Below are 12,844 nucleotides of genomic sequence, written 5' to 3'. Positions count from 1 at the left end.
TCAGAAAATGTTCACGAGTCATTCATGTGTTTTCATTCTTTGTAAGCTGGCTGGCACACCCTGGCTGCTTCATTTCTTGCTTTAAATAAGTAAGCCCTGGAAAATATGTATAGTATTTGGAACTACAGGGAAGGACATATTAATTCAAAGGTGGCTTTGTATAAGTTTGCATTTTCCATACTTGAAATGTAGCTTTAAGGAAACTCAGGACCTGCCTACAGCGTTTAATTTATACCACCCTTCACCCAAGGATTAGCTAGACTGTATAAACTACTTTTTCCAAGTTATACAATGACAAGGCTTAAAAAACGGAGGTATCATCATTAAGCAATTCAGTAGCCTTGGCTGATCCTATTAGCAATACCATTCGGGAACCGAGAAAGCCCTCTGCTAAAAAAGACTTAAAGTAATGGGTATCAATTCCAACTCCTTGAAATGTGTACACTCACCTGGGTATTAGGGAAACTATTTGCTCTTAGATGCATTACTGTAGTCTGATTAAAATAATGACAAATATTTTGGAATTTCCATCTGAAGCCAAAACAAAATTATTCAAGTGCACTCCAGAAGGAACAAAGCTTTTTTAGTACCTTCAAATTAACTTAGGTAAGTTTACAAATGGCCTATACGTAAAACAGCATTAACTAAAATTACATTTGTTTTTATTGAAAAGGAGCCTCAAGTGCTGACATGTAATGTATGACATGTGATACATAATAATTCTTTTAAACCAGTTCTGGCATAATATCTCCCAAGGCATAATAACCACAAATGACTGCTTTAGTTAAGAAACTAGCCAGAAGCAAAATAGATCCATGTAAAAGTAGCTTTAACCGTAAGTACCTCAACAATATTTTATGTCACTTTGTAAAAAGTTAAAGGAGTCCCATAATAATTAACAACAAAAACTTCATGTTCTTTACTATTGTATGGTGATTGTGAAAGGTTATTTCATAGCCCCACAGCTGCCAATGCTATAAATTATGCAGGCACCATGAAGCATTAAGAAGAAATAATAGCAATTTAAACTAAGGCTGACGTAATTCATGATAAACAGTCATTGGAAAATATTACAATGTTGTCTTTTTTTGAGTGGGTTTAATCAGAAGAATGTGACCATATTCTGACATAAACCATTTCTCGTTTCCATTGTACTGGCTTTTGGAATGTTGGCACTGAGACTGGCTGCAAAGTTCTCTTCTATTCACAATAATTACTGATTTTAAGGCTTGAACACCTGAGGGAATGTAACAATGTACATTTGGTATTCTGATTGATTGAAAACTCTTCCAAGACAAAGCTCAAGAGCTCTGGCATGCATGGTGGTCCAAGAGAGAGACTGAAATTGGAGAAACATTAAACAAGGATGCTCTAAAGAATACATATCAAAAAGATGACTCCAAAACTGTCAACATATCCAAATGACTTTGTTTTCACATTCACCGTGAGCTTACACAGACTCTGTTTTACTGCCCTGAAAACGTGGCTCTTAATATGGTTTTGTTAGCTGAATCACAAAAGCAGCAACACACTGAAAATCAAATATGGGAATCAGTAATTTTAAAAATTGTATCTAAACCCACTTAATTAACAGAAATCAATACATGGGTACACACATTATACTTATGTGATAAATTACATATATCACACACATTTGTCCACCTCACCAGTACTCTGCCGACTAATCTTTTTTGCTGGAACTATTTCTGACATCATCGTTATCCTAAACCTAAGCAGATAACACTTTTAAACCATATCACACTACCATGTATTCCCTAAAAAAAGAGAGAAGAATGATGGTTTTCTGGTTGAGGCATTGGACTGGAACTCCAGAGACCTAAATTTCTATGCTGCTGAGCCACAGACTCTCTCAGTAAAACCTTTGCAAAATAAAACGTATCATGTTATGTTACAGCACGTGATCGTGTTATCGGTCTGTATTGTAATGCACACACAGGGAGGGCAGAGTTAAGGTTGCATGCGAAACTTTAACTTGGGAGTTTCTTGATTTTTAAGTGCTTAACACAGCAACCTTAATGCTTCTTCACTATAGTATTTTTAAATGGAATTTCTAAGCGCGTACATGGATGGGTTTTTTATTTGTTTTTTTGTTATTCACAAGAAAGAAAGATGGGGGTGGGAGGAGGAAGCTCAGATGCTACCTCCTTAAAAGGTCCATAGGAGGGAGCCCTTCTTCTCCACATCTCAGAAGCCGCACAGTTTTACCTTTCAAACTGACAAGAGATTGAGGGAATGGTTACTGTAAAGCACTGAATGAGGAGCCCTGCCTGCCTGACAACGCACTGTGTGCTATCAGTGAGGCCCGGTGGGCGCTGAACAGGCCAAGGCTCTTACAGAGCGCTGTCTCATTCAATGTACAGTTTACAAGTGTGCTCTGGACTATGCTAGCTTTCATGCCAGGTATGAAATATATATGCACACATATTATAAAGTGTGCATACCTCAATGCAGATTTACAAGATACTGGATGCCCAGGGAATGAGGCAGAGGTTGAGGATGTATAGTGCTGCCTACTGTACTCTGAATACTGGTTGAAGAGCTTAAAAAAAAGCCAATGAGATTTCACATAGGATTCACCCCTCCAATAGGCTTTACTGGGGTGGGGGGGAGGTTGAGCATAGAAACCTGAAAAAATTAATTTTCCTGTAAAAAGTGACTACAGTAGATATTCTCTAACAAGGAAATTTTAGATTCTGGTTTTGTTTAGTAAAAGTGAATTTATGGAGTATGTGTAGAGCTCAAAAATATGGTTGCTATTGAAAAATATACTTAGCAAAAAAAGGAAAGAAAGAAACATATTTTGCTTCTTTTGAGTTTATACGGATCACAAAATAATAGAAATGTAGAGCTGGAAAGGACCTTGAGAAGTCATCTAGTCCAAGTTTATCTCACTTTACAACATGTTAAATTCTTTCACTTAACAACTCACTGCTAACGATTCTGCTAGATTCTGCTTTCAGTTAATCTGGTGTAAATCTTGTGTAACATCCACTGAAGTGGATGGCGTTATTCCAGATTTACACCACTGTGAGACAGAAAAGGATCCATTATCAGTGTTTATTGCTGCAAGTATACAAATATTTTATCCTTTACAATGAGTGACATGATGCAAAACTTGCAAATATTTATTTTTAGATGTGGGGGGAAAAAGCAATTAGAGCTAAAACTGTTAAGAATGAGGAAATCACTTAACAGAAGCAATTAGGCTGGGCATATAAACAGCTCTGCCTTCCGATATTTTATTCAAATACTGCAGAGCATACTGGGAAATATCACTTGTTTAAAAAAACTGGAAGTATTATTTCACAACTGCAAAATCAATCATTATAAACAACGTCTGGGGATCATTAATAACTTACTCTACAGTTGGATTAACAAAATTAAAAAAAAAAAAGATCTGACCAAGAATTCAAAACATTTGCAGATTTTCTCTTTAAAACTAAAGGCTTATGTTTGTAGAGATGAGGGGAAAATATATATATATACACATACACATTAGATATAACTCTGTTATGCATTAATCATTACTACCCCTCTAGCTACGTCCTGTTTTTTGTTTTGGGAAAGTTAAAAATTATAATATTTAGCTAAACCACTCTACCCAGAGCCATGGAAAATATTTGCATATTTTTCAGACTGCTGAAGATGCCACTGTAAAGCTGCATCTGAGGAGGTCCCAGCATCCATGCTAATACAAAAGCTTTCATATACTCGTATAATATTTTTAAGAACACATATAAATGCTAAAATGTTCTAGCCTTACAACTGGGATACTAGCAACTTTCCCGCCGTAGTACCATACTTGTATTAAAATACAGTACTGGACAGCATGCCCTGGGCACATTAAAAATGGTGGTGGAAAAAACTAAATAGATTCTAAATAACATTAAAGAATATATTTTTCAAAATCCATGGAGTAAGTTTTTCTTGCTACTTGCCTTGAAAACAAAATGAATTTTCTTCTTAGGGGGTTGCAGGCTCAATCTGGCATGTTGCTGAGCACTCTGGTCCTATTCCAACAAAGCATTTGCACATATGCATATCTTTAAGCACATGAGCTGTTGGGTTTACACTAGAACCCTAATTCCTGTTATACAAGTCATAGGAACAGACCAGAAGCCTCAATCCCAGCAGGCCAGGTTACACCCACTATTACAGGGCACGAGCAGGAGACAGGCAGAAATGGCTTACTATTCCCCACAATGTACACTTTTTAGACCAGTGGGTTCAAGCCCACTAGCCATATAATCAGCTGCCCTTTTCTGACAGGGAGCTGTGTGGTGCATAGGATGGGTAGACTCCTGGGTGTGGGCTTTCCACAGCTTAGATCCCCTGTGACTATACAGCAAAGATATTGGGCCTGATTCTGATCTCACTGATGTCTAAAGTCAATGGAAAGACTATTTCTACTTTCAGGGGGGTGTATATCAAGCCTTGGCACTGTGGTAAATCAGGAATAGCTCCATTCAAGTAAGTAAAAGTTACACTAGCCTAAAACCAGTGTAAGATCAGAATCAAGACCATTATATTTTCCCTTTCCCTGGATGCATGGAGAAACCTGAAAGGTTTTACCTCACCCACCTTGTCTTCCTACAGCAGGCACTCGCCCTGCTACGTTACCAGAGGGGTATCCATGGGGGTGGGCAAGTACATTTTTTAAAAGAGAGGAATAGAACACTGAAATGCTTTTTTTTTTAAAATAATGCAACATAGAAGAGTCCAGGGAGCACTTAAGCATGAAAGAAGATGCCATCTGCTGAACTTGTCAAATCTACCAACACATTCTGGTGCTGGATACAATCCCCAGAAGGCACAGAATTTGGGACATGTTGAGAAAACTCTTGCTTTCGATCACATTTAATGCCAGCTAATTAAGCTTCGGTAGAACTCTTCTGATGGAGTCCAAATGTTGGTGTGGTAAAACATCCTTCCCTAGACAAATCTTCTGGATAATGAACGCTGACCATGCAGGAGAGCTGCTATTCACTGATACAGACTATATCAGACTGAGCCAAGAATAACATGCATCAAGATCTCTTCATGATCCATAGAAAGCAATGACTGATTAATATTGAGAACAACAAAATTAATTTAGATGCAAGAAATAAATACAGAGTGATGGGGACCACTAAAAGAAGGGAGAAGACCCCCAGATACCTTTCCTGAGGAGGGAATAGCATTTTTTATGATCGGAGGACGGACAGTCCTGAGATTAAAATACTGTCCTCGGCATCAGGAGATCTTAGCTCTAGTCCGTCTATTGAAATAAGTTACAGTGCATGTAAAGGAGCCAAATGCCAATAACGTCAGTATTTTACTTTATAAAAAAATGTTTTCGTCCAAATTGAGACCTACATACTAAGGTTGGGTTAAAAAGGAAGCTGCTTTTGAGTTACAGGAATAAAGAAGTGTCACCAACAGGAAAGTTCTCTGTATTTTATTGCACTGGAACTGTGCATATTTTTAAAGTAATTTTATATGCCAGTTTTTTCTAAACAGTTGATTTTATCTAGGAGTCACAAAACTCTGGCCATGGAGACATATATAGAAAGCAACGACAAAATTTCAGTTACACTAGTACTAATGGCACCACTGCAATGTCTCCAGTAGTCTGCTTTCATCCTGCTCATTCTTTATGGAACATTAGCTAGCCCCCACAGTCCTCTCTGCTCTACAGCCCAATCCTGGAGCCCTCTCATCTCAGCCACAAATTACCTGGCCAAAGAAGACCAGCTAGATAACATTATTTTTTAGACCAGAGGGCATCCTTTTATTACCGCATAAGCCCAGGAGGGTGACCATAATGCTTTATATAGTGATCCTAACTTTGCTAACCTAGGAAGTGAGAGGTTTCAGTGTAAGAGCCGTGTTAGTCTGTATTCGCAAAAAGAAAAGGAGGACTTGTGGCACCTTAGAGACTAACCAATTTATCTGAGCATAAGCTTTTGTGAGCTACAGCTCACTTCATCGGATGCATTCAGTGGAATTTTCCACTGTAGCTCACAAAAGCTTATGCTCAAATAAATTGGTTAGTCTCTAAGGTGCCACAAGTACTCCTTTTCTTTTAGGAAGTGAGAGACTCTGCTTTCTACATTGTTTTAGGGAAAGATGGCGATTTTTTTAAGGAGATGATTTTTCCTAATGTAAGTGATATACTGTTGGTTTTTAAAGGAGGAGGGAGGGAAATGGGTACTGTAATGACTTTACACGTCATTTTCCAATTAGCTGTTTTTTTCTGTGCATTGATCTTTTTATGTAAAAGGAATCCGTTTCATTTTTCAGGGGGAAAATTGATATTAATAGTATAACTAGATACAGCTCTTTCACTTTTTGGTATGAACTGTTTAGTAAAAGAATGTCCTTTACAGACATTAATAAAACTTTTAACTTTCTTTGGGCGGTGAACAGGTGTTTATTGTAACCCAGGGACGAAACAGCTTTTTTAATGGTATATTGGGCCCAACGCGCTATAAAAGTAATCCAGAATGATTTAAAATTTACCAAGCATATTTGAAAAATAAGGAAGAAACGTTATCCAGCTTTCCCTCATACTCTGCTTATATTTAGAGCAAGCACACGCACAAAACCAAGAAAAAAGTCTCCCTGTTAACATCTAATAGCCATGATATGTTATTATCCACCATACTGTTGAGATGAAACATTCTGCACCAGCTTCTCAGCTGGTGAGGTCCGTGGAGCTGTACTGATCTACCTCATCTAAGCATCTGATCTTCTGACTTTTAAGGCCTGTGCCCAAACATTCTTATTTTCTTGCTTGCTGTTTGCTGCTTGTTCCTGAAGCCAATTTGACATCTCGTTCATTACAAGCAACAGAAGAGACATTTGAAGACAAAGTTTCCAGAAGCTAGAGACCTCCTTTTACATGCAAATGTGCACATTGTGTGCACATCTACAGCAACCACCCATACAAATATGACAGTAGCACGCATAAATGGGTAATTAGACATCTACCCCTCTGCACAGACAAGGCCTGATCCTCCTCTCACTGTCATCACTGTGCATCGGCAGTAGCTCCAGGTGTGAACCTGGCATATTGGGAGAATGAAGCCTATCCTTACCTAATGTGCACAGACAATTGTAATAAGTGCATGTGCAACTCCAGGTGCACATTTGCACCACACATTTCAGCACACTGACCCGCAACTCCCATTTTCCAAAAAGCGGCTGTTGATGTCTGTACAGACAGTTTTATCTATGGCTAGTTCACTGGAATTTATAATGAAAATTAATAGGGGCCCTTACTTTTTTGTTCTTTTCTCTTCTTTGGCAGCATATATATCTGCCTAGCAATAAAAGTAAATGACAGGCCTTTACAAAAGTTACTCCATAATAGCAACCAAAAAAATGAATCATATGCAGTGTGTATTTTACTGATAGTTTTCTGTTTAAGAGAAATTAGTCAATGGCCCATAAGTAATCTTTTCAGGGAGTTTTTTTACATACCAATTGATGTGGGCATTTAGAGGGAAGTGAATATGTGTATGGAATCTAATCATGCGTACATGAAAATACAGTGGGATCAAGATGGAGAACCAATCCCCCTTGATCCTTTTTCCCTGGCCTATTTGCCCCTTATGGAAGGATGGGGAAGAAGGAGGATGTAGCAGGGATTCTGACACTGGCCTGCCTTCTGATTGGCTGCGTGAATGCCTGCTTTCAGAACAACCTTTCTATTGGCCATCTATAATCCTAGTGGACCTAAAAGTAGTCACAGATAGGGATCATGCCCCTTGTTTCTGCCCCACAGTGGACAATGGTGCTCCTGCCTTTTTGCCCAAGTTCAAATTTTCTCAATTCTTTTGCTCGTAACCACTATTGCAGCTCGTTTTCTGTATGGGTGATGCTTGTCTGCAAGGGTATCTAACTGATCTTCCTTGGGGTGGAGGAGACATGCTGTTTAACCACGGCTGTTTCCATTCACTTTGGGTATCAAGAGATGTGAACTCAGTTTGATACCTCCTATTTCCTGTGCACATGCAAGCTCACAATTTTTAAGTATGTTTGCCTTTGAGAGCGGGATCCTTCAAGCCAGTTAGATAAGTTAGTAAGTATTTACCACCAGTAAGGGTGAAACTTCCAGACTTCCTTATCACAGCAATCTTTTCCTGGTAAATTTAAGAGAAATTAAGGGCTAGACATGAGTGGGTCCATTCTCTCCACTGCAGAGCTGCGCCCCTTATACTTGCATCAGCAATCAGACTGTGAAGCCAGTTTGCTAAGCAGGGCTTTGGTAGGGTATATCTACATTGCAATTAAACACCAGAGTCAGCTGACCCGGCTCATGGGGCTCGGGCTGCAAAGCTGCCATGTAGATGTTTGGGCTCAGGCTGGAGCTTTGGCTCTGGGACCCCATGACGGGAGGGGGCTCCCAGGGCTCAGGCTGTAGACCAGACTTTGGGACCTGGCAATGGGGGAAGGTCCCATAGCCCAAGTTCCAGCCCAACCCTAACATCTACACCACAATTTTACAGCCCCGCAGCCTGATCCCAGTTTGCCAGCCACAGGTGTTTAATAACAGTGTAGATTTACCCATAGTGTCTTTGGGAAAAGATATGGAGAAGAAGAACGGGATGTGCTTATGCCCAGATTCAGCTTGCAATGCCTGTGGGCATTCATTGCAGTAATTTATCTAAATTAACCTGAGGCAATCCCTGGTGGCAATCCTGCAGGAAGTTCTAAGTGAATGTAGGGGTCCACCCATGTGGAATTCCTCATAGGATCCGGGTCTAAAATGGTGTGTAGGTAATCTTCTTCCACCCATGTCTGTGATGATTGACAGACACAGTCTAGCTGCCCTTGCCACTTACAGAACAATTTCCCACCTTTCTTTTTTTCATGAAGAACACTGAGGCAAGATTTTTTTCTCCTGTGTTGCTGTTTTCCCCCCCCCTTCACTGAACAGAAAAAAGGTCATACCTAGCAGAACAAAATGTTCTTGCTAAAAATGCATAATAAAAACTGGGAGAAAGTTTGATGGAAGAACATTTCTCTCTATTAAAATGGTCTAACATGTACAGCAGCTCCTATGCTATGGTGAATGGAGTTCTTTGTCTAGGTGTTTTTGGTATCTCATTTGTTACACACTGTATTTATCACAAGGTGCTGCAGTTCCCAGAATAAGTGTAAGATTTTACTGAGTAGCACAATAAGTAAAGTAGATCTCGCACCCACATCAGAAATCAGAATGGGTAAGAGTGTTCTCAAAAGGAGCTGTGAATGTAAGATACCCTCTTAAAGATTTTCACTTCCTTTGTAATTAATGTAGATATTTTAGGAACGGGAGAAATATACATCTGTACCTTTCCCTTGGCCTTCTGCACCCTTTTCCTCACATTATCTTTCCCAGTGTAAGAAACATCCAAGACCATCAAACTAAATGTGTCTGGATTTTTTTAACAAACACCTTTTAAGAATGTTATTCACATTTATGTAATCTAGTCTCCTCCTCAGATCTGAGTGATAAATACCAGTGCCTTACCTTAGAGTAATCCATTTATCTACAGTACCACCCTGCCTGTTTAGATTTAGCAGTCATTACTTTACACATGTGACATCAATCTACATGTTATCAGTGTAAACAGTTTGTATAACAACGTGTTGCACATTTTATTGTCCTGCCAGCAAAAAAAAAAAAAGGTACTTTGTGTACTGCATGCAACCAAGGTAATCTAACTGACACCATACATTTTACAACACAGCCACAGAATTATATGTAGCCCAGTCTGCAACATCCTAACACAGCAGGCCTTGCAAATTTTACCACATCATTAGTTTTGTAAATATATTTACAAAGACTGCCAGTTTTTCTTTTAGTTATTTAAAGAAACCTGCTGGTTAAATTAAACTGAATTTCAAATACACCTAATTAACTTGGGGGAAAAGATTTCTTTGGCTCTGGTTTGATAATCAGATAATTGTCTTGCAAAGGTCAAGAGAATGGCATAGCTTTCAGAGCCTGAACAAAGGCACTAGCTGTAGTTTGCCAAATGTGGTTCCTGTATTGCTCCAGTTCTCTTTGACTCACCTATTACTAATATCCCATGCTATACTTACATTATAGGTCCAACTATTTCAACAAAGCTGTCATCAAGGAATGACCCGGAATAAAATATAGTGCAGAAAAAAGATGGCATGCTCATCAAACTCCTAAAATAACCTTCCTAATGTAAGAAGGATCATCAATTAAACCCAAACTTTATATGCTATTCTGGATATCTCAATGTAAATAAAAATGAAGATGACACTATCCTGCCATTGGACCAGATTTTCAAGATATTTAATTCATTTTTTCCCCAATACCAACTAATATCTCAGGTCAATAGTTTAATAAAACTCTATGACATTTTACTGAAAGTAAATGACATGTAGGGGCCAGTCCCTTACTCATGTAATCACGAACTTCAGTGCTGCCATTCATGGAAGAAAGAATTTCTCCCATGAGTTAATGACTGCAGGATCAGATCCTACAAGTGGGCATCCTTAGTCTTATAATAAAGCAGGTCTGCACTGCATATATGAAACACCCAATTCCAGTCACAGAGGTGGGTTTACAGCTTCAGAGTAACAATGTCAACTTTAAAGAAAGAAGGCTTGACCAGTATCAGCTAGCAGGTAGTTGCTGGGAAACAAAACAGAGGGAAATTTTCTCCCTACTGAGATTTCCTGAAAAACATGATTATGACCTAAATGGATAAACATAAATTGTCTTTCTAAAAGAAACAGACGCTATCTTGCAGAGATTTATGAATTTCATGTGGTCAAAGGTATAGATGCTTAATGCTATAAACAATACTTTTTGCCATCCGCTGCAGTATTCATCCATCTGGTGATATGGCTAATAAACTTTGATTCTCACATCACAGGTAAACTGTTTTGGAAATAACCCTGGACCAATTACTGAAGTTACTCAGTGTGTACACAGAGCATGTACGCTGCCACAAATTCAGCTGTGTATCCTCTGGCACTTTGGTTAATCTGACAAAAGTGTTAGTCATCTGGCAGTCTTAATGGGCCAGATCTTACAGACCTTCCCTATGGCTTGAACTTGCAAAGTTCTGAGTGCTGCCTCGGAACTGCTGAGCATTTTCTGCTCCTGCTGAATCAAGGGCACAACTCACAGGAAGGATTTAGCACTTTTAGACTCAAACTCTTCGCTTTGGCAACACTCCCATTGAAGTTACCACGACTGCCAGTCTAGGTTTGCACCAACACATAGTGTATGGTTGCTCTTTCTTCTATGCCCTGTTAGAAACAAACAGTGTGCGCCAGGCGTTTGAGCACCTAGTTAGAAACCAGGCGCTCCTGAGTTCTAATACTAACTCTGTTTCTTTCATATGGCAATAGTGGATCAGTGAAAGCAACTGTGTGACTACAAACCTTGGGCAAGTTACTTGGTCTCCCCCTGTAAAACAGAGATGATAATAATACAGTTGACTACCTCCAGAGCTGGTGTGAGGATTGATTAAGGTCTATAAAGCACTCTGTAAACTTAAAGAGCTGTAGCATGGGTAGGCATTATTATTATTATGAGCACTGTGATAAGAGATATTCGATAGCTTGTTTACAATGGGACACTCAGAGAGTCTTCTCTATTTTGCACTACTTAGCATGTTGCAGCAATGATTCCTTTAAAAAAAAAATCATAAAACTAGAGTCCTGAAGGGAAAGCTACAGTATAGGTTAACTGTCAAGGTAGGTCATTTCAAACCCTAACAAAGTATCCCTTTAATTTACACTGAATAATTGTGCAACGTACTCCATCCTAATAACATCAACCTTGGGTGTGATAAATAGAAGTTGTAACATGGAGACTGCAAGTAGAGGAAAGCCCATTACCAGCTCAGAAATAGTGAAGGGGGCAGCACATTTGGTACTTAGCACTTCAAATGTAAATAGCATTGCTCTTCTTTAAAGGATTCACTCTATTATGATTTTTCACTTGGAAACATGTAAACTCTTAAATGGGGAAAAATGCTTTTTCTTGTCATACAAAGAAGGTAGTTGCAAAATGACTTACCAAACTCATCACATACACTTTCATTTTCTATAAGAGTTGGGTGATCGAATGTATCCCGACAGTAAAGGATTTGGGGGTTCTTGCTGATTACTGCAATGCCACCAAGGGCTAAAACGAACTGGTCTGTTAGTATTGAAGATGGCTTGTCTTGAACACGCTTTAGCATGGAACGATATCGACAGTACTGTGGATAACTGAGGATTAGCAAATTTGAATCTTCGTCATCCTCACCTGGAAGAAAAATATCTAAATTAATTATATTTAATATTACACAAGGAGTAATGCAAAAAAACAAAACAAACAAAAAAAAACCCAAAAGCAAATAAGGGAATGTATACGTCACTTCTGGGGCACAAACCAGCTCCCATTGAAGTCAATTGCAAAAGTCTCATTGATTTAAATGGGAGCAGGATTAGGCCTTCTGCTCTTCAAAGTTCTATCTTCTGTAGGAAAGTATTTTTCAAACACAGAGAAGGCCAACCAATAATACAGACAATGATACATTCACACCCTTTTTTCTTACAGATTTAGGCCCAGACTCTAACACTGTTACTCACAATGAGTCTGACCTTACACCACTGGAGTAAGATACTACTTGACAAGTGAGGGTGGCAAAATCTGTCCTTAGCTATTCTGAAAGTGATATCACACTTCATGAAGTTTGTTGTAAATGCTTTAATAGAGATATTTCATGACCATTTGTACTAAATTTCTATATAGTCCTATTAAACTAGTCTTTATACCTTTAAAGTCTTTTTAAAGATAATTAATTGATCACTATGGATC

General features: G+C 38.7%; 1 protein-coding gene across 2 annotated transcripts in view; it reads right to left on the bottom strand.

The window, feature by feature from the left end:
• ARID5B (AT-rich interaction domain 5B) overlaps positions 1-12,844 on the bottom strand; it is a 147,372-nt gene that overhangs the window by 71,190 nt on the left and 63,338 nt on the right. For both annotated transcript variants that reach the window (XM_073353422.1, XM_073353424.1), the window contains one exon: positions 12,059-12,289. In XM_073353422.1, coding sequence (XP_073209523.1) covers positions 12,059-12,289 — 231 coding nt within the window. The remainder of the gene's footprint in view (positions 1-12,058; positions 12,290-12,844) is intronic.

The sequence above is a fragment of the Lepidochelys kempii genome, chromosome 7 (assembly GCF_965140265.1).
Source record: "Lepidochelys kempii isolate rLepKem1 chromosome 7, rLepKem1.hap2, whole genome shotgun sequence".
Taxonomy (NCBI): domain Eukaryota; kingdom Metazoa; phylum Chordata; order Testudines; family Cheloniidae; genus Lepidochelys; species Lepidochelys kempii.
The sequence above is the reverse complement of the archived record's forward strand: the minus strand, read 5'-3'. Positions and strand labels throughout refer to the sequence as shown.